Raw genomic sequence first — 25,423 nt, 5'->3', positions numbered from 1 at the left:
TTTTCTACTTACTTTCAAAGTTGTTTTTGTGTTGCAAATCTTCAAATGCACCATAATAATCACCAAATACACATTATACCAAAATAATAATGCTCACAGACTGGTGCAAAACAGCCTTTACCACATTTCTTTGAATTGTGTTTAACCTTGTCACTCAACCAACATTTAGAAATCATTTTATTTTGGTTTTCAAGTTTCTTCAGAAGGAGTATTCCATTTACAGAGTTTCCCTAAACTAAAAGGTTCTTCAGTTTTCCTTTCACGGAGAAGAATTGAAAAAACACATTATGGTTATAGGTCTGCACATTATGTATAAAACACCTAATGTGTGACCTGTGACTGTCCTAATTTGTCCATATTTATTTTGCGTTTATTGACATTTACCATTCATCAGCTGAAATAAGTTTAATTTATGTATTTAAACAAAAAAACAAATTTAGGTAATTGAAAGAAACTACAATTTTGAGCAGAATGGTTGTATCACCAATGTGATGACGTTCTGTCTTTAAACCAAAGATAAACTCATTTGCAGTTTGAACCAATGATCAGTAATAACACGCAACAATAAAATGATGCTGGTTTCCTGGGTGTTTATTTCTTCAGACCAAGTCTGACAAAAATGTATTTCACTGATATTATGTATATATTGGTGTGATCCTCTTGACAAACTTGTGAAAGAGTGAAAGTGATGTAAAGTGGTAAATCATGCCATCAAAAAAAACCCAAAACATTTTATGTTATAATAAGCAACGATGATATTCATAGAAACCCGCTTAAAACTACTATAAAAACAAATTAGGAATCACGAACACAGACACAAAAATGCATTTTAGGTGACTTTTTTTGAAACTCGGCCTTTCATAGGTTTTGCAGTAACATCTTAAATCAACATTGCCATGACCACGATTAGTCTTGGTGTGTTCGCTCTTTTCCACACTTCACAACGTAGTACACTTCAACAACCATCTCAGGTAATGCCTAAACCAAAGACTATGAATCTAAACCCCACCACAAAACAACTCGTCACAATATAATGTTCATATATGGCACAAACGATATCAATAAATAATAACAACTCTTGGAAGCACGACGACGACGGTGACCTTGTCTGAAACATAAGAAACAGTGCAACTCAGACTTGAGATGAGGTGAACAGGTGTTGAAAGGGTGTGGCTCAATCGTGTGTCCGTCTATTGCGTAACAGCACGGGGACCGTCTTCTTCACCGTGAGGACACGAACCGGGCGGGGGGTGGGGTGGGGCAGGAGAACAGCCACACCTCAAACCGATGACTCCCGTTACTGCTGACCTCCGCAGGGCGGCCCACACTGCCCTCCTCTCTCGTACGGGATCTGCTCTGCTGTCTGGCCTCCTCGGAGGGACCCAGACAGACACATGCTGTATCTGCGAGGAGGAGGAGGAGGAGAAGGGGGTGGGGGGGGTGGGGTATGCAGAGCAGAGCAAAAGAAGAACACGTCTCCTCAGTGGCTCCGTTTGCAGATGAGCTGGAAAAGCATGTGGTACACCTCCTCCAGAACCTCCCTCTTTCCCCTTCCCGTCTGTTCTCTCCTTCTAGGGGAGAAAGAAGTTGATCCTCTGCGGTATGGACTTGCATCCCTGGGCCGAGAACAGTCTCTCCTCCTTGGGAACGTACAGCATTGCCTTGGCTACTTCGTCCAATGTAACTTCGTCGGTCTCCAGGCCTCGGGCCGTGTACGCGTCTCGTGCGCAGAGCTTGACGTGACGGTACTCCAGAGGCAGGAAGGGGACAAAGAAGTCAATCAGGTGGCCGGCCATCAGCTCACTTTGAGCAAATCCACCTGATTAAAAAAATAAATAAAAAATACAAATTGATAGGTTGAGTGGTACAGACTGGTGACACAAGCACAAAAATTGTGAGCAGCATCTGTAAACTGTGTGTTTTGGCTTCTTTTCCCCAAAAAATAAAACAAAAAGTCCAATTAATAGAAAAAGAAGACGAGCTCTGCTTACTCACCCTGAGACTCCATAGTCTCAGCTCGTAGTCGATGTTCCAGATCTTCCATACCGATGTCTTCTCGATTCTGACCGGAGTGCCAGAAGTCCAGCGCAACGTCATTGATCGTAACGCCTCCGATATTACTGCACAGACAAGCGGCACAGCGCAAACAGACGATCTTCAGAGATGTAGAGATTAGGAGACATTTTGATCATCCCTGGTTAGGTTGAACAGTCAAAGAACAGGACGTTTTTGGTTTTTGTTTTTTTTTCCTAATTCATAGTTGTTCTTGGACTACATAGTACAAAATGTCTGGAATTGATAATGGAGACTTTTAGAATTACATGACAAATAAAAAAAATGTATCCAAAAAAAAAAGAAGACAGTGCTTTTTACGAAATTGTTAGGTGAAGTGCTTAATGTTTCAAAATACCGGACAAGGACAAGAGTGATTGAAAACCCGAAAAACCCTCTAAAAGTGCTAATATAGACAAAAAAAAATGATGAGCTGCCAGAATATGTGGACCAGTGTCTGATCCCGCTTCAGGAGATGTGATGCGACTGAAACTTTTGCACAACAAACCTCAGGAAGAGGAAGATGGCTCTGCGGTAGCTGACGCCGTCCACGTTGTCATAGTGATCCATGTACGGTTTGATGGCATCGATGAGACCCGGGTGGAGTTTTTCAGCCTCGTCAAAGATGAAGAGAGTCTGAGGACAGCGTAGGACCATGTCTCGGATGGCCTCTCGCAGCTGGCCCTGGACACAGCGAGGAAGAATTGAGAGACTTTCACTGCAATGTCGTGGCATGTTTTGTTTTTGGCTCTACGACAGATTTCTTAATATACTTTTTGTCAATTCCACAGTGAATCAAATATTTTAAAACAGAATTATAGAAATTATGAAGAAATACACAACATGATTACAACCATTACGCCGGACATATTTAAAACATGCAAAAGTAAAAGTAAATTGGAAATGCAAGGTAAATACTTCCAAGATAATGATGTCGAATAATTGTATAGCAAAAAAGATTAATGTCGTATTGTTGGACTAAGAAGTAAATGTGAAGCAGAAGTACAGAAAATAAAAGTAAGCTCGGTACGTCAAATAAATAAACGAATACAATCAAATGCCAAACTACAACGATAAAGCCGTGCAGGTTAATAACTGCATGTAGTGACAGCAGACAACGTGGGAAGTTAATAGTTTTGAAACTAACAATTTAATGGCAAATGTGATAAAAAATTATTCACTTATCAGATTGTGATGCCACCAGTTTAAAGGTTTAAAGGTCCTGTGCACTATTTCTAGTTCTATCTGATTTTATGGAGGATGTCTATGTCAATAAACGTTTTGAAATCAAATGCAATGATTGTGTAAATGTGTGTTCAGAGGGGACCAGACCATCAGCTGAGGTCCAGTTGGTCGATCTCCAGGCTCCAAAAATCATGTGTATCTGTGCCTATCTTGTGGAATCAGTGTTTGATTTAAAACTTCTGTCTGAACTGTGACCTTTTATCATTTCTACAGTGGATTACAAAACCCAGACTAGACATGAGCTCCCACCTTGTTCCTGGCAGACGACCAGCGCCCCTGTGCCAAGTGGGCTCTCACCTTGTACGTGTCCACCAGCCTGGCGTGGGGGAAGTGAAACGGGGCAATGAAGAGACGGACACACTCGCTCTTCACCCCGTCCCGGTAGAGGTTGTCCGCTATGATCCGGGCCACAAAGTTCTTGCCGGTGCCGGACCAGCCGTGAAAGGACAGCGTGAGCGGCTTGTTGGACTCGGGGTTGTTGATGAAGCCGCTGACGGCTTTGAGCACCACGGACTGAGCCAGGTGCTGGCCGTGCAGCTTCGTCTGCAGATCCCTCGCCAGACCTGCACACATATTTAAAATCGTTTTGTTTTGTTTTTTTAAATCACCCGCCGGAACACTGGCACACTTGTGACATGTGTATAAATGGATGTTTTTAAAAAAAATGCAATAAAATAACTCCCAAGTGTCCAAGACACTTGATATGATCTGAATAGTTTTCCACCGCCTTGTAGCGAGCAGCATTTCCAAGAAATGTAATGAGTAAGCATCTTAGTAGAAGCATTTACTGGCATGTTACAATAGTTATAATAAGGATTTTTTTAAACAGACCCTTATTATTAATCACAGACAGAAATATTATGAATTAATTTCAATTTGTTTCACACACTGCCCATTATCAGCTGCTTATCTGTGACTTCATATAGTCAAGGCCAGCCTATAGGACGTTGGAGAAGAGACACTTGGTTGTGTTAGGGTTACAACAGATATATTTGTTTTGGACTGACACAACTTTTCCCTCCCTAACTAAATGTCAGAGTTAATGTTTTCCACGTTATTTGTTTTATATGGTTTCTGCATGGTCTAATATTTATCGCGAGGTCTCTTTTCAATCTTGATATTTGCTCCTGCTAAAATTGAAGTTACTGAACAAACATGGAAATATATATGCTTAAAATGTACCTAATGACAAATAAAGCTATTGTTTTTTTGAAAATACTCAAGTATATGCACAAATATACAAAAACAATTCAATTTACCAGTACGACATTATTATATTTAAAACACATTTCTCAGACATAAAAGAAAGTCTATCAAAATAACTGTTAGATGAACATGCAAAGGCTGTGAATATAAATTCAAATTGTGGGTGTACTTCAAATCAGATTACATGATGATTACGAATATATATACATGCGAATATATACCTAAAATACAGTAATGTTAGTGGAATTCCTTTCCATCATCCATGGAATTGCGTATGTAGTACTGAGCAAAAGCTTCAAATGAGAGTGACAAAGAAGAATGGCCTTAGAAATAGTAGGGTTAATAGTTAAGTTTCATAACTTGACTACCTGCAATTTGAATAAACAAGAGAAATCAGTATAGAATGAGACTCCTTTACAGCCTGGCAGCGTCGATCCTTCAAGCAGTTTGTGAGTTTATTCTGCAGGCAGTTATTTTATAAAAGACTATAAATAATAATAAAAAAAAACAAAACAGGTCGTCTGTGGATGAAGGGTGGGCTCAATACCATCTCTTCATGTAATCTAATACCCCCCAGTGTGTGTGTGTGTGTGTGTGTGTGTGTGTACAGACCTGTGATGTTGTTGGTCACCCTGCAGTCCCCGGACTCACAGCACTGGCCCAGGCTACAGTACCACTGGTGCAGCAGGCTGATGTAGTCCTGAGACAGACCTGACCACGGGTCTCTGGTGGGCACTGCTCACATGGAGAGGAAGATGCTCTTCAGTAAGCGGTTAAAGGGGGGGGGGGGGGGGGGGGGGGGAGGATCCGGCCCTTATGGCCGTGCGGGGGGCTCTTTCCAAGCACCGCACGGCCATAAGGGCCCGAGAGGACAGTGTCTTACCTTGCTGTGTGGCATCGTCCTGGTTGGGCTGACACTCCCCCTCCCAGATGTTACAGTAGATGTAATTGAAGTAGTAGGTGGACACGTTGCAGATGCTGTCCAGGTGGAAGAGGTCCGCCCCGGCGGGCAGAGCGCACAGCAGCAGCGGCAGCAGCCACCGCACAGACATCGGGGAAGAGGCGACACCCAAGGCGGCTCAAAGCAGACTGGACACCGCGGACCGGGCCCTCGCTCCCATTTATCTGGAGCCAGTGGTTCACCGGCGGCCTGCTCCGTGCAGGACACCCCTAAACACCACCCACCCTCTCCTCCCTCCCTCCCCCCCCCCCCTGCGTGCTGTGCTGGGTGGGGGCTACGGAGGAGCGCTTGTTTTATCCGCTGTGTGCTCCGTAGCGCCACCTGATCCCGGAGGGGCGGGCACTACCACGACTGCATACGGTGCAGACTTTATTTTCCAAGTATTTACTGAATTGCACGACCATAATGATTTAACGCGATATTTTTACTCCATATAAAAGGCCCACGTTGTGTTACACAGCCGAACACAAACCCGTCGAAGGTGTGATTTCAGGACGCCACCACCAGTTTTAAAATACGCGATAAGTTTTCACCTGTTGTTAAATAGTCCCAATTATCAACTAGTTCGGTTCTGTCACACCACGTTTTTAGCAAAGGAACCAGCGACTATGAATGTTATACATCCTCCAACTCGCGTGGCAGCGCTGTTCACAAAAGTACCGTGCTTGGTGTGACGTAGAAGATTGGGGGGGAATCCAGGAAGAAATCAGGCCGATTTGTGCTTCATACAGACACAATGGACTGCGCACTTTTGATTGCAATAAGTGAAGAAATAGAGCGCTTCCCACAATACACCGCGCAGTGCACTACGGAATCGTCCGTAGACCAAAAAGGCTGCAACCATAACAGTGCTGCGCCGAACCGAGGCCGCTCGTTCTCACCACCCGCGAGCTCCCTCTAGTGGTGCGGGGAATCCGGACCGTAGGTTAAGAAAATGCTTTACAAAACAAGAGAAATGCCTGAGGAAATGGAATGTAAAATACTGGACTAATCCAAAATAATTCTTTATATGGATTAAGTGTACACTGAAAGCACCTTTTTGCATCTTCAGATCAGAGGCATGCATTGATTTTTTTAGGTCAGTGCTGCATCTGTGAAATAACGGCACAATGTCTTTGAGTTGAAACTCTCGGACTCTGCATCTTTCCTAGTTTAATGCTACACATTTCTTATCGAATGAACTGACCAACCCAACTATGTTTGCACTCCCTGGGGCAGATGTATGGTGCTCAAAACAAGGTTTATTATTCCCTATATGCTTCTTTGAGTTTCTGTACAATCTAATTTACTGAGAAAAAAAACTGGAGAGACAAGTTGTTTTTCCAACTTTATTTTCAGTCACAATTTCAAGTACAGCACAATACCAGTGCAAGAGGTTTGGAGCCCCGTCACAGCCCAGAAAGGACAGTACCTGAGAAACAAAGAACAGCCATTCAGTCTCTGAAAACCTCAAGACTACAAGAAAAAAACTTGGTGACCAAACAAGCTCAGACTAAAATGGAACGGTATGGGTTATAATCAACACAAATCATTTGGCAGAATCTTTTCATCACAGCTCAAGGTCAACGTTTAACACCAACTGAATAACTCGTTTAAGACTTACCAAAGACTGAACCTTCAGGAGTTCATCTTCCAGACAGTTTCTAACCTGCGGGGACAAAGCTATCAATTAGATAAATATGCACACCAAACCATGCAATATAATGTACTGCTGACCACATCAGCTAGAGCTAATATAAAGTGGTGACTCCATGGTTTATGGTCAGTCTTTACATTATCATCACACAGGCCAGACTACAGGATCAGCAACAAACATGAGGCCCAGGTGAGTCAGCGTTTGGCACAGAGCAACTTGGAAAGAATCAAGTTCTAAACTGAACCAAACTCCATTGACCTGGACCCATTGTACTTTCAAAAATAATTTTGTACTCACCATGCGTGAAGATCCCGTGGCTGGAGCAATCTCAGAGTCTACAGAGATCAAAAGTTCAGGTGAAGTTAAGCAAATTTGTGACACGGGACCACATTTGTAAAATTGCAGATCAGAATAATAACTTATTTCCTCAACTGGATCAGCGACCTGATTCAAATTCATCACATCAATGAGATTATAGCAGCAGAGCCAGTGCAGAAAATGATATTTACCAGTTAAACTTGAGTTTCAGCAATCCATCTGAATCTGGTTAGAGGAAAGTGCATTGGAGCTCCACAGCATCTGTAACGATAAGAGGCAAATAAATATCGACTACAGAAATGATAGAACAACAAGTAAAGGAAGACGATGCATCAGGAATGAAAAATTCTTCGTCATGCGTTTCTGGTGAACTATGCAGTCATCATTGCATCCAACTTAAAAGGACATTTTGGACTCCAGCCTCACCTCTATTTGGAGTCAAGCGCATGCGTGGCAGCATCTGTAATGAAAGGCAGAATTAACACCGACCATAAAAGCCAGGGTGTGCAGTGATGAACGAAGTTGATGCATCAGATAGGAGCGAAAGACAATTGTTCTTCGTCATGTAATCTGCTGAACTATGCACTCATCATTGCATCTAACTTTAAGAAGACAACGTAAAAGACATTAACCTCACCTTTCCTTGAAGGCCTCCCGAGTGCAGCAGCATCTGTGATGAAAGAAACAGAATTAACATCCACTGAAGTCACACAGCTCAAAGGACAAGTGAAGCTGATGCATCAGATAGGAGCGAAAGACAATTGTTCTTCGTCATGGTGATCTGCTGAACTATGCACTCATCATTGCATCCAACTTTAAGACGACACATCAAGACTTTAACCTCACCTTTACTAGAAGTTATCTGCCGGGGCTGGTCCCAGAGCAGTAGCATCTGTAATAAAGAGACAGTCAACATCCAGCACAGAAGTCGGGGAGCTCAATGGTTAAGTAAAGCTGCTGTGTCAGATAGGAGCGAAAGACAATTGTTCTTCGTCATGTAATCTGCTGAACTATGCACTCATCACTACAGACCAGTCCCTTACTGAGGTTTCAAACAAAGTAATCACTCACCCATCAACTGTGATACAGTATTTGAAAGACGAGCCGTCATGCCATCAGGACCAACTGCAAGTCAAAGGGCAGTAAGTTAGGAAACTGAAAAAATGCAATTCACAGGAATGAACTTTCATTTCACTGCATCAGAAAAAAGTTATCTTTCACTCTTTTTCAGAGAGATTCCCATTGTTTTTTTAAACAAAAATCATCATAGACAGCTTTAACCAAACGATCCTTAGAAATATATGCAAATTACCCATTTTTCTGTGGCCTTGGTGTGACGAGCAATCTGAAGCACATCTGCAGGTAGAAAGATTCATATTAGTAATCAACACTTCCTCCACCAGCTTACAAGTCTTAAACTACATGTGCCTCAGATAATTGACTTGGTGGTCGTCTGTATCGTCATCCAGCTTGTCAAGAGTAGCAAATAAGAGTCATCACAGGGCAGAACGTGTACAGGAGTCAATACTAATGCACCCCTGAGGTGTCTACAAATAACTAAAAACCGATTCGGTCATCGAAGACGTCATTTCTGTTCCAGCTGCTTTTATTAGGATTTACAGTCCTAACAAACAAATATGCAACTGTAAGTACATGGCAACAACTAAGGTGGTCTCGTTTGCAAAGAAAAGAGTATTTAACAAGGAAGGATTCATAGCATTGTCCAGCATGTCATGTACGTGTTGATTAACTTTTACAATGTTAGTTGATTGTTCCTTGCAACCCAAACTGCAATAGAGATTTACCAATGGGTTACATGTAAAAAGAAATTGTAGATTATACACACGATACAATTTAGTACATTATGACTATATCCATGTATGTTGGGATTTGCATGGTGATGGCAGCTTTTTATGAAATACCACCCTACAACATGCATACATCAGACAAATTAAACTACATTCACAAAAATGCAGTTTCCATTTTGAAGCAAAACATAATTTGGAGAAAGTGCCAATAACAAAAAGGTAATAATCACACGTGTGGAAATTTGAACATGCAGAGCAAATGTGGACCTACAGGAAACACCTCAGAAGAGCATTATTAGACTTATTCTAAATTCCCAGTAGAAACGTGCTCACCTTGTGGCCTCCTGCTGCTGCACGCTCCATCGCCATCCAACCTGAAGATAAACTTTCATTAGCACAGTAGAGGTTGTGTGGATAAAGAGCCGTGTTAACCATTAAGTCTCAGTAGTTTAAATGCTCAGAAATTTACTTCTGTCCACTACTCTTATATCAGACTCATCAACGACTTCCGGTATTAACTTGCAGCCCGGTCAAGAAGAATTGACTCACCAGTTGGGAGAGGTATGGCGTCTGAAAACTGCGATCTCATGATGACCCTGAGAGAAAGGCCATCGTTTAATCATTTCGCAAGAAAATCTTTCAAGTTGTCTAGATAAGCTCATGTAATACTAAACACTTGATAAAGGCTGCAGCAGGCAGCAGTCATGAATGCGCAGGTCATTCCTGCGGCCTACGGCCGGAGCTGTCGTCACGTGGGAGTCAGAGTAGTTGGCGTTTCCTCACATTGACTCAGATGTCCCTACCAACATTTATTTCTTCATACAACCAGGTGACGACGCGATTATATTTGAATGTTAAAAGCTATAGAAACAAAGCCATGAAGTGCGCGAGCGCACCATGCTGAGCTACAGCACGTGGCTGAGGCCTGCTAGCATCGACCGCTACTGCTTAAAATTGCAATAAAAACACAGCTGTGTGCAGCATTATGTACAGAAACACACGCTGTGGCATTCAACTAGAATTTAAAGCAGGTTAAGAAAAAAAGAAAGCGGAGATAAAAGATGTGGTCTTACCTGTGAAGCTGCAGAGGAACGAGAGGGCGGGATTAGTGGAGTCAGAGCATTATAAGGAGACGCGCAAAGGCTGCTGGGAAAAGCAGGCGGAGGTCGGACGTCTCCACGTGACAAATAAGGAACGTACCAAGTGATTATTACTGCTGGAATGTACCAAATGCTTAACTACTTAAAAAGTCGTAAAAACAAGATGAATATAATACATAACATAACACTTTCGCTGTAGGCATAACCTCGCGTACATATCGAGTATGGGGTTAAAAAAAAATCCCGTCGCGATGATTTGAAAAATGTATCATCATGATTACATACTCTTGGATTTCCTTTTGGGACTTTCCTTCCACATTGCACAGGCTTGAATTTGAAGATGAACAGTGATAGAATTACACAGATAAAATCCCAATATGTCATATATTTTTCACTGTATGAAACCCAACAGAAACAGTCATTCTCATTTCACTGCAAATTCGTTCATACGTCATCTTGCTCAATCCTGGTAGCCAAGTCACTATTTAACCACCAGGATGTGGTCTTTCAGCGTGTTTCTATATCAGGATGTGTTTTATTTTAAATCTCTTGGTACCCACGCAGGTGTGTATTTTACCCTGCTATAATGAAATGTCAAGTAGAAGTTGGGTTAAGCCCTGCAGGAAATCACATGATGTTGGCAGACCCTCACAAATGATATGGATCATATCGGCTTCAGTATTTCCATAAATACATGTGCACAAAAACTAGTCAGGCTTTCGGATAATCCACACTTTATCAAATTCCTGTATATTTACTGAAAAACCACAGAGGAAGTACTTTTGAACTCTGTGTTAAATAAATGAAAATGTTGTTATTCTGTACACTTGATTGCTGTGGTATAATGTTGCCTCACAGCAAGAAAATTCCAGGTTTGAAGTTCTGTCTGTGTAAATTTCATCCCAGAGCCCAAAGACTTGCACCTTTGATTAAGTGGTTTGCACAAATGTGTGAAGGGTTGTGTCTGTTTGCCCTTTTATCAACTGGTCACCAGTCCAGGGACCAGCCTCGAGCCTTCACCCATTATTAACCGCTGCTGCCTCCAGACACGTGCCGCCATGAGAGCAGAGGGCGAAGGCTCGCTTGACCTCGACTTTCAGTATGAATACAGCCTGTGAAAGTGGGGCCTCACGATCCATCTGACTTATGGGGTTTTAAACAGGAGTCAGAAAAGTTGCCACAGGAATAACTGGCTTGTGGCGCTTTGACGTAGGCTCTTATCGTTGTGAAGCAGAATTCACCAACCATCAGTTGAAGTCACTACTGTGAAAACACTAAATCCATCTGATGACGCTTTCAGCAATGTGACTCGAGCTGCTCTTCCGCAGAAGCCATGACAAGATCCCATGGGAGTAAACTCATGGAGATTTAATATTATGCATCAATAAACAGGAGAATCGGATACAATCACCGGTTATGATGAGAAGGAAATAAAAATACATGTGTTTGGATTGCTTCCTATAACAGGCAATACTGAGTGATACCGAAAATAATGGCAAGGCCCCTATTCAACAGAATATCCAAAAACAAACACATGAAGGGAGGAAAGACAAAATAATAGCTTTAGATTTGGTAAACCACTTAACTCAGTTGGATAATTATGAAAGGCATTGATTTCTGCTTTTATAAGAACAAAGTCCACAGGAGAGAGAGATTCATCGTTCACCGTTTGGATCAAGCACCAGAAAACAGGTTTAGAATTCCTTCACCTTAATTGTTCAATCTGTGGTTTGAGAGACTCGTATCTACTTCAATTCATGTTAAGACAATCACATCATGACAATTGATAGATCTTATCAAAACAAAGACAAGAGGGGCTGCACTGACTTGCTACAGCATTTTCAGATGAAAATATTTTATTTCTCAATCTCGTCCAAATATTGTGTTTCAGCCCAAACCTATGTAGCTGTAAAGGAGAGACTGAATTCAACAAAGCAGAGGTGTACAGCAGGATAAATATTGCCCTCTATGTTGTTCTGAAATTTGAAAAAACATGAAAAACAACAAAAGTATAATCACAGAGGGACTGAACCGTCGGGCTTGACGCAGCACTGTGAAACTGGAGCAGTGCTTCAAAAGGGCTACAATTGATTCCTGGCTTTCAATCTCTTCAACCCTTCAAAGGGAAGGTCCAGGTGATTGGCCCTGTGACATCAGAGAGGAATCAAGGATGGGGTGATGTGCAGCACGAACAGGAGACGCAATTTTAACAGCACATCCACCAACTGCCCGGAAAGACAAAAAATGTGTAAACGATCATTTGTTCCTCAATGCCTTCAGGTAAGATGGAGAGCTCTCAGAGTGCTATTGTCTGTCCAGATGAAAGTCCCTTTAACCTTTTTCTCTTAAGATTTTTTTTTTTTTTTTTGGGCATATTGGACATGGAAATGTGTCCTTTTGACCAGCGAAGTGAATTCAGTTTATCTGTATTGCATATATTTAGAAAATCGATCGCAACTCCTTCAATCGGGGCGAGTTCAGATGCTATGGCTTACCAAGGACTTCACCTCTGGATTTAACACTGGAGACACAGAACAATGTGAATGATCTCATGTGTGGGAAAGTTCACTCAGAAATGGGAAGAAAACATTAAAAAAGGCTACCATGGAATGATTCCTAAAGATGAAAATAAAGCCATCAAGTTCATATCCTCAAATATTTTACACTATTGCCAGAAAGAAAAATAAACAAAAAGAGCATTGAAAATAAAAGAAAAAAAAAGAATATATATCCATCATATGTATATCTATATATAAACAACAGTTACAACTAGTTGCAGGCAAGCAGAAAACTTCTCTCCTGCCCCGCTAAAGATTGATCCGGTCCACCGTGATAAGGCTGTCAGACTCTGGGAGGGGGGGGGGGGGGGCGGCAGCTTTCTTTCCTCAGTCACCAGATTCCCTGAGATGTAGAGCACAGTTTTACTCTTCAAGCTTGACTTGAACTGAACATCGACCATCGACCACCGACCCCCCTCCCCCCCTCCCCCTCCCCCTCCCCAATAAACACACACGTGTGTGTGTGTGTGTGTGTGTGTGTGTGTGTGTGTCTGTGGGGGGAAACAAGTGCTGCTCAGTACTGCCCAGGGAGCTGCTGGATGGTGTGGCGGTGAGGCTGATGGAAGGAGCCGAGAGGCGAGTCGCGGCGGCTCTCCTGACTCCACCCTGTGCTGCCGAGTCTCATGTTGGCAGGTGGTGGGTCTCGGTGGCGGTGGAAGGAAGATTACCCCGAAAACGAGGAGAGGAGCGGTACTAATATTCATATTACATCTTAAGAGGCTTTTTCATTCATTTCCATTGTTTTACAGTCAAATGCTAAGCAGTGTACATCTTCAATCATCAGTCATATCAAGGCTTGGATAAGAAGTGGTTTGTTGTTTTTTTTTGCAAAAGAGTTCTTATGAAGACTCTGATCGGTGTGCATTTCTTTATGCATATGTATGTGTGTTTATTCGAGTGTGGCGGCATCTCCTCACTGCCTCGGAGAGGCAAATCTCTTTAATAGCGGTTCGTCGTAGACCCAACACTCTCCGTCTTCGTGGAATAGCTGCAAACACACACAAGTAAAAGCAACCGTGACACCTCAGCATTAAAAAAAAACCCCAAAACATCTCACTCATCCTACGAGATAAAGCAAAATATCATCGAAACGTCTAATTACAGCAACAAATCCATTAAGGTTCCAGTCATAAATTGAGCGACGCTTTGAATTCACGCCCAAAGTTTTCTGTCAAATCTAAAACTTAAGTCTACCTGCATTTGTTTTGAAGAGATTTTGAGATTTACAGGGAGGAGGGGGGGGGGGGTATGTGTTCCCGTCTCAGTATTTTAAGAACAAGAGGTGTCGACATGCAGTTGTCGCTGAACAACAAAGACGAGAGTCTCACCCTGGTCTCCCACTGCTGCTCGTTCTCCTTCCTCTCTCTGGCTTCAGCTCTTTGTTTCTCCTCCAACCGGTGTTTGGCTTCTGTTGCTGCATCAATGTCTTTTAGCTTCAGGTTGACTGTCACATCTCTCCACAGTCTAATGGGTGAGAAAAAAGTGTGTGTTAACTCTATTTAAAGCATTTCGGTTTCTGAATCTGCAGTGGTTGAAAAGCAACTTGTAAAGGTTCGGACCTTCGGGACTCGTACTCCAGCTGGTCCTCCAGCTTCCTGACTTTCTTCTTGATGATGCCCATCCTCTTAGTGTCGATGAAGACCGTGTTCTCCTGAAGAACAAACAAAACACTCCAGAGGTTATACAACTTCACAAACTAAATAGTCACAACCAGTCAATGAGCTCTTCATTTTGATTAGTTCAACTAACAATTGTTTTTTTCTTCTTCATTTATTTAAGAAATTGACTCACTCCAGTGATCCATTTGGCGTACATCACTCCGTTCCACTCTCCTTCAATGGAGCAGAAAGACTTCTTGTCGTTTGGTGCACTGAAACAGACACAACACAACATTTCTCTTCAGATATCGTCGCTTAGTGTTTAAAAACGACCACCGAAAGTGTATATTTTAAATATCCCCCTTACAAAATCTCCGCAGTGATCCTGTGCTTCTTTCCTCCATAGAAGGGTTTGGTATGAAACACAATGTTTGCACTGTAGCCAGACTTCGAGCAGGAGATGTTGCACTCCCCACCCAGCTCCACCCACGGCACCGTCAGAATAGACCTGAACAGACCAAACCACAGGAACCACATCAAACCAGAGCCCTCCAGATGTGAGGGGATTCTCTAACTCACATCTGCTCAGTGAGGACTGAGGAACACTCCTGTCTCCAGGCAGGTTTGGTGCTCAGATAAATAAGAGAATTAGCATCTTAAAGTCGATAGTTTTACCAGTTATGTCTACATCAACAACATTTAAATGGAAAAAAGTTTGAGCATGTTCAAACTTTTGGCAGTGACAATTATGGCATCTGGTTAAAATTAAAGACAAGGGAGAAACATCTGCTCTCATTAAACTTTCATGATTTAGGAAAGACCTATAATGAATAAAAAAAGGCTTGAAATATTTCAGTCTTTGTGTTAGAAATTCAAAACATATGGAGGTTGACTGATTCAAAAATGAGAAAAATATGCACGATATATACATATACACGCACACACACCACAACTTGTGCAGCTGATATTCCTCACAGACCTGAAAAAACAAACGTAGGTGAGTGAAATGAACACAATAATCCAGCAATTAATCATACGTACCTTCCATATCCATTGGGAAATGTAAGAATATAATGTTCATCATGCTCCAAACACGACACACAGCCTGGATAAAGATAAAAAAGAAAGGACTTCTGAGCTTCGACGGAGATGGAGTAAATCCAACGGTGTATTTCAATATAAAAGAAGAAGTACTGAATGTACCTTGGCCGATGTTGTGGACGCCTATGGACATGCCGAGGAACTTAGACTTGGTCCAGATGTGAGCGTTGAACTGGATCTTCTTACTTAAACACTCTGCGTAGAATGCAGAAACTGCAGGACGAAGAAAGGATTGGTACAAAAAGTAGAAACAAATTAATGATGGTAAAACAAAGTTAACAAGCAGTAAAAAAAAAAAGAATGGTTTCACTTTTACATTATGACAAGATGTTTGCTTAATGAGGTTTACTTACTATCAACATAATGCATTCTATAAAACACTAAAAACCACATGGGGAGTGAGCAGATTATTAATCAAGTATTATAAGTGTGTTCATAGTTTTGTATGTTGTTGTTTGGTTACTGCTGTGTCGTTACACATAGGAGGGACCGAGACTCACTGGGTGGGTGGTGAGAGACCTGCTCTGCCACAAAACACACACTGTTGGGTGAGGTCCAGGGAACTGGGCCATCTGATACACTCTCCTAGAACAGAAACAATAAATTAATGAATACACGAATGAATGAATAAGCAACACTTTTTCCTTATTACAACTGAACAATGTTTTTTCTTCTTCATCCAAGACCTGACAAATCTGTGCTTATAGAACCAGTGTGACCAGATTAAAAAGTGTTTAATATTTTATGCTAATGTGGTAAATGACATCTATTCATATGTCAGAAAATCACATACGATGACTCATTTGATAAGTTACAGTACAAGTTTTTTGTATTTTGAAGTTGGCTACATTTTGTTTTTGCTTATAAATGAGAATATTCTGTGATACCGAAACACCAGAAATAAGATATTTACTTAATATAAGACCCTAAAAAAAGGTTTGGTGTGACAATCGAGGGTTAAACAATATGATGGTATGATTAAACTGAAGTTATAAAGAAACTTAAAAAAAAAAAAACAACAGTCAAACTAGTGTGAACTGGGCCGGACTGATGACCATGACTGCAATAGCACATGACCGCACATGATCTCACCGTGGGTGGAGCGAGCTCCTCCGTCTCTACGGGAAGATCCCAGTGGCAGTAGAAGACTTCTCCCAAGATGGGGTTGTACGGTTTCTTGGCCACTGAGCCTTTCCTCCCTGCATGGAATGCCGACAGGTACCACTTCACCACCTGCACCATGCGCTCTTTGGCCTCTGCCTGCTCGGCGATACTGCGTGGGAAATCCAGACGAGGATTTTTAATGATGGTCTACAAAGCTGAACCACAGATAAGCAGAATGAAGACATCGCTTTCATGACTGAGGAAACGATACGCACCTTACAAACAGGTCTGGATGTGCAAAAAAGTCTGCATACATTTCTAACAAAGATCTCCTCTCAAGAATGAATGTCGGCAGCACCACCTGTGAAATACAGCGACGGAGGAAAGTTATGACAGTTGCAAAGACAAAAAAGTGTGTTTGCATAAAGCAAGTGTGAATTAACATGAAATATTAAAAAAAAAAAACCAAAAAAACTGCAGAGGCTCAGGGCCGTACCTTTGTGAGGTCCATGCCGAGACGAACTTGAGAGAGCAGATGCATGATGACGCTTTTGTGCTCTTCCACTGACTCGCCCTCACCGTCATCATCACGGTCGTCATGGCTGTCAAATGGATCTGCAGATAAAAAAAAAAAAAAAAGACCAGATGTGTGAACGCTTCAAAAACACACAGCTGTGTCCCTTTATTATGTGACAGATTCAACCACAACAGTCAAATGTCAATGAATTATTGTATTCAGTGTATAACTCACTAAACTAATCATACTTTATTTACCCCACATTGACCAATTCTATTTTTAGCATATGGAGGTGCCCTATAGGGAGCTGCAGGGAGTCAAGAGTCTTGCTCAGGGACGGGAGATTTGAACCTGCAAACTCCACATTCATAATCCGCTTCTTACCTCTACGCCACCACAGTATAAATATTATATCTTGTGGATTCTTTTTCGTTTTTACCTGCATCTGTGGTGCCGTTCGACATGGATGAGCTGAGGGACTCGGTGGTGTCGGGTCGTTTCAACGCCGCATCTTGATTTGCAAGTGACGAGGCAGCTGAAGGCCCTGAGGGGCTGTGGGGGGGGGGCAAGGAAAATATAGTGGGGTTAGAAATTAGGTAGGAAGCAGGAGAGATGACAAGTTAAAGAGCAGATAGAGATTCCAATTTTCTTTTGAGTCCCTTCTGAATAAAGCCACTCCATTTGAATTCACTTCAAACAGTATTGTTATAGTCAACCTGCAGAACACAAGAGGCCATTTTTTTTAGTCCTTATGGAAAAAGTTATTATGGAGGACTATATAAAACCTATTCTTTCACTGTGGGTGAAGCTGTTTACTACATCAGTTCAAAAAACATGCATACGAGGTTAATTGGTGATGCAAAATTGCCCCTAGGTGAGAATGTTGGAGTGTGTTGTTGTTATTGTTTGCTTGAAAATGTTGTTTCAAACTACAAAAGTATCCTTTTGATTTGGTGTGGCTGGAGCGGCGGCGCAGTGCTATTGTACTTACTCTATGCAGTGTTTGGGGGAAGTGCTGCTCTGGTAAAACTCATCAGCGTCATAGAACTCGTCCTCACTGGAGGAGTAGGAGAAGTCTGGCACCGAGTGCGAGGGGAGGGGGATGAGAGCCGGGGAGGCGACGCCGCTGCTGGGGCCCGATGGGCCGCTCCCTAACGGACAGGAACGACACAAAGGAAGCCGTCAAACTGCTGTCGGGTGGCTGCAGGGTTCCTCTCGTTACATGCCAATAGACACAAGACGACGATCAAACACACAGTGTCCTGTCCAGCGACCGCCCTTCTGCAGACTGTGCACAGTAACATGAAGCCGTCTTTAACATACTCGACGCTTTACTCTCAAGTGGCTATTGACAGTATCCCTCAAGCATGCAGCCTGCCTCCTTAGTGCAAAGCGCAGCATTTTGATACGACTGCATCAGCATAGAAGACGAGCGGGCAACAACCTCTGTTTTCCTATGCTTTTGCGCTCCGCTTTTCAATTTAAATTATGCTTACAGACCGACACGGAAGAGCAACATTAATTATTATTTCAACTCTTATGCTTTTCTGTGGTCAAACTCATGCATCAGCGAAACATCACTTGTAAAGTCAACTATCTGATAGTGGAAAGTGTGCACAGTGTCCTTTCCTGGAGAATGATCAATGCAGACATGATTTAAAAAAAAAGAAAAAAAGAAAAGATCTCTCCTCTTTCTTTCTGATAACAGATGTGATAATGGACATTTTGGAAGGGACGAAACTTTTAAGTTAATTTTTAAACATTTAGCACGACAAAGATCATTTGCTAATACAGATCATGTGACTAATTTTAGCCATAAAAAAGCCACAAAAAAAAGGGGGGGGGGGGGGTCATTAATCAGTTCACCTGTACTGTTGGGAGTAGGAGTCTGCAGACTACCCATAACCGTGACGACAGGACCAACAGGTAACGTGGAAGGTCGTTGGTCTGATTTACACACCTGAGAAGCGTCTTCAGTGAAACAAGAAGGAACATCAATTAGCAGTGAAGCCTGATGAAGCCAGATCAGCAGGAAAAAAAACAAAAAAACTAACAACAAACAACTCTCCTCACATGCTGGTAGGCTGGGCCTGAGAAAATGACCTGGCCCAGTTGTTCAAGGCTCGTTTTTTTTAACCACTGGTTAAAGCCTAACTGCCGGTTAAATTCTTAGCTAACCGGCCGTTGTATATTTGTTATTCCAAAACTTGGGTTAGCCATCGCGTTAGGCAACAACGCCGTCAAAGTTAACAGTGAGGTTAACGTCACTGTTTCCAGTCCCCGATGCCGCTCCGCTCAAGGCTCCGCCCACTTTCAAGTATCCATTATGTCGTAAGCATTTCCAGGTTACCTGTTTCCGGTAAAATGACATAGTGGTGGACGGCAGCACTGTGTTTTTAATCTCGTTTATAACACTACCATAAAACAAGAGTGGGAACATGAAAACTGTGCTGCGATGATCGGACGAGGCATCGTGTTGCCTCATCTTTTTTTTTTTTATTTTGACCCGAGAGAACGACATAGAAAGTGGGCCGTAAGTGTGAGTTAGACGACACCACTATCTAATGTGGTCCGCATCATTTAATCTCAAAGCGTCCAGTAAACAGTAAATATGACGGGGATGGAGGCGATATTGGTGGAAAAAAATATAATACGAGGGAACGAGATGGTAACTGAACGCCACTGCGAGAGTTAACCACACTGTTCAAAAGTGAGCGGCGGTCCGCAGGTGCTTGAACTTTAACGTCAAGAAAACACCCGGTTAAAGTTAACCGAGTTTTGAAAGAGATAAACAGTGCTGTGAAAGTAAACGGTCGGTTTAATGTCTTTAAGGGCTGGGTAAAAGTGAGTTTTGAACAAGCGGGCCCTGAAGTGTTGCAGAGAGAGACTTCAACTGCGAGGGGGATTCCACTGACCATTTAGAGACACTGGAAATAGAATGGCCTATTTTGTGGTGCTCATTTTTGCAGGATTTTTTCAAACAGTCTCGTCGTCGTCACCGGACCGAAATACCCTCAAATGCATCAGGACTCAGTCACATAATGGGTGCAAATGTAGTCAATTATCAATCACCGAATGCGGCTTACTATAATTATACAGACAAATAAAAAGAATCAATAAGAAACTATCATGTATTCCTTTGGGAAGATTATCGAGTTTAAAACCTAATACAAAAGCTACAGCCCACTGCTTATTGATTTCTAGCATTCATTTTCAGTCCATTTATTCAAACCAAGAATAACTGAAGGAATCATCTGAGAACTTCTTTTTCACTCCGTTACCTTTGCTATGTCCGCCAAGAATGTAATAAAGTCATCGGTGTATATTTTGTTTGTCTGTCGGCCTGTCGGCAAGACTACGTCAAAACCACTGCACAGATTTTGTCAACGTTTTCACCACAGATAGAAAATACAATCTTTACTGGCCTAATACGTTTTGGAGGTGATGTGGAAAAGCCAAGTCCAGGTCAACCCTTGGCGGATGTCAGAAATCTCTGATTGCTCTTGTTGAACATAATTTTACAGTAATGAACAAAATGTAAATCTGCAGATTAAAATACATCTTTAAAAAAAAAAAGAAGTAATGATTTATCTGATGTAACGTGATCACGTGTATCACAAAGTGCTTCAGCGTGAACCTTCAGACGAGGCGAGGACACCGTCGTACCTGTAGGTAGTGTGGTCTGCGTTGGCATGGTGGTGTCGACTACAGGAGTGTCCAGGGGGGGCTGGTAGATCCCATCCACTGGGTTGATGGTGCTCTGGAGAACAAGAACAAAAAAATAACAACATCAGTGTCAAAAAACAAAACAAAAAACAAAACCCTCTGCATCAGATGCCTGTTCCAACAATCACACACACACACACTGCCTGCTATACCTCCTTAGCCTCAGTGACAGCTGATTAATAAACTGAGTTTTGTTTTTTTTAATACCGAAGTACAATACAAACAGCTTATTTTGCCAACGTATGTGCACCCGCATAATATCAACGCAATAATTGGCTGAAAGAATCCTTGATGGAGCCGTTTTGTGTTTCAGGACAGATTAATGGTACACCTATGCGACTGCAGGAACATTTAACTTAAATATGCACAAGCCGGTCTGGGCGGATCGATGCGCTTTCACTCCATTTCCTGGAAAGCGTGGCATTACAAGGTTTCATTACCGTAATCGATGTGAAACCAGCGACGGCGCTTCAAATCCAAACGCCAGCAGCAGCGTCACACATTTAAACAACGCCACCTCTTGACCTCCGAGCAACCTCACAGCCTAAAAACGGGAGTTGGTTAACTGCACTGGGTGAGCTCCGCCACGTCTGGACCATGTGTTAAAAAAGTAGTCCGGATTGTTTGGAGACCCCCTCCCATGTGAGTGCCACATTTACACACAGGCATATAGAACATAAAAAAAAAAAAAGAGCACTGCAGGCTCAATGTGGTCGGGTCACTGCTCTGCCACCCAAGTGACAGCGACACTGACAACAAAGCCATCTAAAGTCAAAGTATTGACCCTCACTCTACTACAGTGTGTACCCCTCAGGGTGCGTGGTGGCACTGAAATGACATTTAGCCATTGTGAGGTTTTATCCAATCCTACTAATTATAGTGCATTTCAGCTGTATGTGTGGACCAGCCTGTGGCCTATGGCAAGCAGCAGATGAAGCAAAAGCAGATGGTGAAAAGCAGCTGGGAGATACAAGAGTGTTACAGCTGGAGAAACTTTTAACCCTGAGTCACGATCAATGCATATGTTGGTTTTTTTTCTTTTTCTTTTTCGGTCAATATAATATTGATGCAGCCAGTAGCTATTGTGGCACAGCATGCCCAAGTCAATTTCAGTACATAAATTATTTTGACAGATAAATACCAAACAGACTTCCTGTGTGTTCAGTTTAAATGATTTGTGCTCTTTATAGCAATTCGCCTGGCCAGTGTTTGACAAGGTCAATGAAGCCAGCTGCCGGCATTTTTAAGTGAAGTTTAAAGCAAATTCATACTTTACTCCACAATATGGGCATACAGGCAACGTGATGAACACTTAAAAATGTATTTAACGCTAAAGCTCATGACATATTGACACATGTGCAGTTATTTGTGAAGACAGAGCTTATGCTGTGCTATTAATACAACGTAATACTGTACTTAATGACTATGAGATTAGGTCAACTATAAGAGCAATGCTGCTCTATGAGCTTTCTGCGTCATGTGGGACTCAAGAAGAACACTGTCTATTTCCGTGCCACTACTACGTAAAAACTGTTCCAACATTTTCCAATGCTTGCAGTAAAGCTTCAGATCAATTTTTCTACTTTCCAGGTAGCAGCCAGGTTCAGTTCACGCTCCAGCGAGGTTTAATCTCTTGTGCATGTTTCATTGCCCTTCAGCACTTACTTTGCTCTGCTTTCCATTTTCCAGTCGAGCAGCCTCCGTGCTGTCTTTTTTTGGGGGGTATCTCAACACTTGCACAACCTCGGTAGCGATATGTATTTCATTACAGCCAAGTTAACATTTAGGTAGCTCTGCTGTTTGCAAAATGAACAACAAAGAGGACAATATTTCAACAGATATCTGGCTGTCAGTTCCACTTAACAGATTGTTTGGCAGCTTGTACTCACAGCACAGTGGTCAGAATTTCTTTTGTCCAGAAGAGTTCCTGTTTACAAATGCCTTAGTCCCTTCTAATGTCTGTGACAGATTATCTGTCAAAAGCTTTGCTTAACTCTCCCAGTTAACAATAACAAGATAGTGAAAGGAATAACGAGCTCAAGTTGGAACTTGGACTTAGTCAAATCAATGTCTAGACAAGTTGTTCTTACCGTTGGTGGGAGTCCTTTTTAGTTTTGTTTATTTATTGAGTCATTTATTTTAATGTATATATACATTTCAGGTTTTTTTTTCCAGTTTATCTGTATGTATGTGTATAAGAGGGCATGTCCATTGTACATTTGTTAAAATCAATAAAAAAAAAAGACGGTTAAAAGACACAAACAGAACAAAGTAAAATTGCCTCCAAGTATGAAATCAATTTAAAATCTACCAGTGAATGCTGAGGAAACTAGTCGTCATCCACGTAAAGCAAGCATGCGAGTAAAAACGTGCGTAACACCCTGGAACATCCTTGACCATTAACGTGTACCTACAGAGCTCATAAAGTGCTGTCTGTGTGGCTTTCCAGCTTTTAGTGCTGCGTGGTTCAATAGGCAGGCAGTGTGTGCACAATAAATCAATGGTGAATTACTCGACTAATTAGTGGCTGACGTGATGTGCAACACTCACACTCAGGCATGCAAGCATACATGCAAATTCCAAGCACACACACATTCATTTTTCCCAACAATCCACATTTTGTGTACCAAAGAAACACACATTTGGAATTGCGATGAAGTAAAAGGATAGTTCCCAAAACATTGCTTGGAAAGTAAACCTTGGATGAAATTAGGAAGGTGTTAACTAAATCAAGAGGATTGCAGTGGCAGACATGAAGGAAAGAGCGTCAGAGCGAGAGCGGATCTCCAGATTAGACGACATGCACTACAGAGATCGGATTCATTTGCTTTTCTACGAAGAGGGTAAATTGAGAAGTGAAAGAAAGTTAGCAGCTCGTTTGATTTCAGTTTTTTTTTTTTTTCATGGACAGAAAGTGTCAAACTTACTATAAGTCCGTTTGCGTGTTGTTGTTCGTTACTTTGGTCCTTAAAATTTTAAGAAGACAGTGTTAGACTGCTTGTGTAGGAAGAGTCATTTTTTTCAAAGCATCTCGAACATTCGAAGTGTTGAGAGAAATAAAAGTCCATCTCTCTTGTCACATGGAGATTTATAACATTCCCCGTGATCCTTTCATCACATGGTAAAAATCCCCCTTTCTTCTCTCCGTTATTGTCAAAAAGAACAAAATTGCTCCATCGTGGAAAGCGGCACTGAGCACCGCTGCTTTTCCTCCAATGTTTATCATGAGCAAAGGTTTTCATTAAATACAATTTTAAAAAAAGGTAACAAGTGTCACCTCAAGGCCACATGAAGCAGAGATTATTGCTCCACTTCCTTTCAGAGAGCAGAATGGAACATGTGATGAAATAAGCACAGGGCTCCACCCTCATCAACCACCAACCAAGAGAGCAACTGGAAGCAGGGAACTACCCCAGGGATGCAAGGTGACTCTCGGCACACGCCACTGTGGTCTCACGACAACAATGATTATGGTGAAAATGGCAGAGCGTGTCGCATTGAGAGGAAAATAAAAAACATGCGGTATAACCGAGTTTACCTTGGCAATTTGCAGCAGTACAATACAGTGTTTTATGGACTCTACCATACTCTGAAAGAGAAAAAAAAAAAACAGAATCGATGTCATTTCATAGAAGCTAAATACTGAGATGAAGGGAAAATGTGTGACGCTCGGACTTACACAAGTAGTCTGTTTCAAATTCTCAATTTTCTGTAAAAGGGAAGTAAACACGTCAATCAGAAGCATGACGCGAACAGATTAACAGCAAGAAAACGCACAACTTAGGAAAAAAAAGCATTCAAATAATAGTGACATGTAGAAGCTTTTCTTTCTTAATCCATCCACTCAGGAGTGAAAGGTCTTTTGACGTCATTACAAACTGAAATGGTTTACGGTCACTCGGATAAAATCTAAACTCACTAAAACAGCCTGAGTAAACAACTATTTTGAAGAAAAGAAAGCAACTGTAATGTTACCGTTTTAATAATCATGACCATGAATGACGGCTTACTGCTAGTAAATGGAGTCAATATTTGAAAAAAATCAGCCTTAAAAAAAAAAGGCATGCAGTATGCATTTTAATGACGATGCATTGTGTTAACTTTTTTCCCCTGAATGAAATTTCTTTAGTTCTGACGGAGGGCAGAACATGCAGGCCGGAGAGCGCAGACTCAGGAACAGCACGGTTCTGCTCATACTCACTCTGCGCGATTCATCCTCTTTGCAGTCCTTGATCTTCTCATCAAACAGCTGTGAGAGAGGAAGACATGCGAGTGGACAGGGAAAGACAGATGGAACATGAGCACAGATGAATCCACAGTTCCCGAGTGTTCAAAGGATTAGAAGGTGAATCGCTACTAATAACGTGGCAAGTAGTAAGCTCGTCTCATTAAGGACACTTGGAAATGTTTTCACTGGTCTGACCCAAGATGAACCGCTTTTTTTTTTTTAATTCACAATTTTCTACCTCGTCACCATAAATCCCATTTTCAAT

The 25,423-nt window shown here is 41.9% G+C and overlaps 2 protein-coding genes and 1 long non-coding RNA gene across 8 annotated transcripts in view; all 3 read right to left on the bottom strand.

The window, feature by feature from the left end:
- Positions 1-570: 570 nt before the first annotated feature.
- On the bottom strand, positions 571-5,673 carry tor3a (torsin family 3, member A). The gene is made up of 6 exons (XM_080506813.1): positions 5,387-5,673; positions 5,116-5,238; positions 3,595-3,860; positions 2,561-2,736; positions 1,996-2,120; positions 571-1,819 (listed from the first exon to the last, which is right to left on the bottom strand). Exons 1-6 carry the CDS (start codon positions 5,553-5,555, stop codon positions 1,572-1,574), a joined length of 1,107 nt encoding a protein of 368 aa, XP_080362939.1. The 5' UTR covers positions 5,556-5,673; the 3' UTR covers positions 571-1,571.
- Positions 5,674-6,778: 1,105 nt separating this feature from the next.
- Positions 6,779-10,315, bottom strand: LOC308137736. The gene is made up of 12 exons (XR_013936858.1): positions 10,300-10,315; positions 9,776-9,822; positions 9,560-9,600; positions 8,731-8,774; positions 8,490-8,543; positions 8,265-8,310; positions 8,056-8,088; positions 7,845-7,878; positions 7,610-7,679; positions 7,398-7,435; positions 7,068-7,112; positions 6,779-6,875 (listed from the first exon to the last, which is right to left on the bottom strand). It is a non-coding gene; the product is annotated as an uncharacterized lncRNA (long non-coding RNA).
- A 1,370-nt stretch (positions 10,316-11,685) lies between these two features.
- osbpl9 (oxysterol binding protein-like 9) overlaps positions 11,686-25,423 on the bottom strand; it is a gene marked incomplete at its 5' end in the record, with an annotated part of 30,468 nt that continues 16,730 nt past the window's right edge. For 4 of the 6 annotated variants that reach the window (XM_080506120.1, XM_080506125.1, XM_080506124.1 and 1 more), the window contains 19 exons: positions 11,686-13,872; positions 14,213-14,348; positions 14,444-14,535; positions 14,676-14,754; positions 14,850-14,990; positions 15,524-15,587; positions 15,686-15,796; positions 16,084-16,168; positions 16,676-16,856; positions 16,963-17,048; positions 17,184-17,302; positions 17,644-17,756; positions 18,196-18,355; positions 19,071-19,175; positions 20,871-20,964; positions 23,858-23,896; positions 24,469-24,519; positions 24,610-24,639; positions 25,132-25,179. In XM_080506120.1, the coding sequence (XP_080362246.1) occupies positions 13,798-13,872; positions 14,213-14,348; positions 14,444-14,535; positions 14,676-14,754; positions 14,850-14,990; positions 15,524-15,587; positions 15,686-15,796; positions 16,084-16,168; positions 16,676-16,856; positions 16,963-17,048; positions 17,184-17,302; positions 17,644-17,756; positions 18,196-18,355; positions 19,071-19,175; positions 20,871-20,964; positions 23,858-23,896; positions 24,469-24,519; positions 24,610-24,639; positions 25,132-25,179 (1,809 nt within the window). In that variant the 3' untranslated portion in view covers positions 11,686-13,797. The remainder of the gene's footprint in view (positions 13,873-14,212; positions 14,349-14,443; positions 14,536-14,675; positions 14,755-14,849; positions 14,991-15,523; positions 15,588-15,685; positions 15,797-16,083; positions 16,169-16,675; positions 16,857-16,962; positions 17,049-17,183; positions 17,303-17,643; positions 17,757-18,195; positions 18,356-19,070; positions 19,176-20,870; positions 20,965-23,857; positions 23,897-24,468; positions 24,520-24,609; positions 24,640-25,131; positions 25,180-25,423) is intronic. The other 2 variants (XM_080506122.1, XM_080506121.1) reach the window with 2 other exon arrangements.

Source organism: Blennius ocellaris, assembly GCF_963422515.1.
Source record: "Blennius ocellaris genome assembly, chromosome: 12".
NCBI classification, from domain to species: Eukaryota; Metazoa; Chordata; class Actinopteri; order Blenniiformes; family Blenniidae; genus Blennius; species Blennius ocellaris.
Note: the sequence above shows the minus strand (reverse complement) of the source record. Positions and strands in the feature narration are given on the sequence as shown.

What these genes read in the sequence shown, in the direction of transcription:
- tor3a (XM_080506813.1), bottom strand. Translation starts at nt 5,555, where the DNA reads ATGTCTGTGCGGTGGCTGCTGCCGCTGCTGCTGTGCGCTCTGCCCGCC. An exon ending in GGTGACCAACAACATCACAG is followed by an intron (nt 3,861 to 5,115) that starts GTCTGTACACAC and finishes ATATGTGTGCAG; the next exon opens with GTCTGGCGAGGGATCTGCAG. An exon ending in TGAGACTATGGAGTCTCAGG is followed by an intron (nt 1,820 to 1,995) that starts GTGAGTAAGCAG and finishes TTTTTTAATCAG; the next exon opens with GTGGATTTGCTCAAAGTGAG.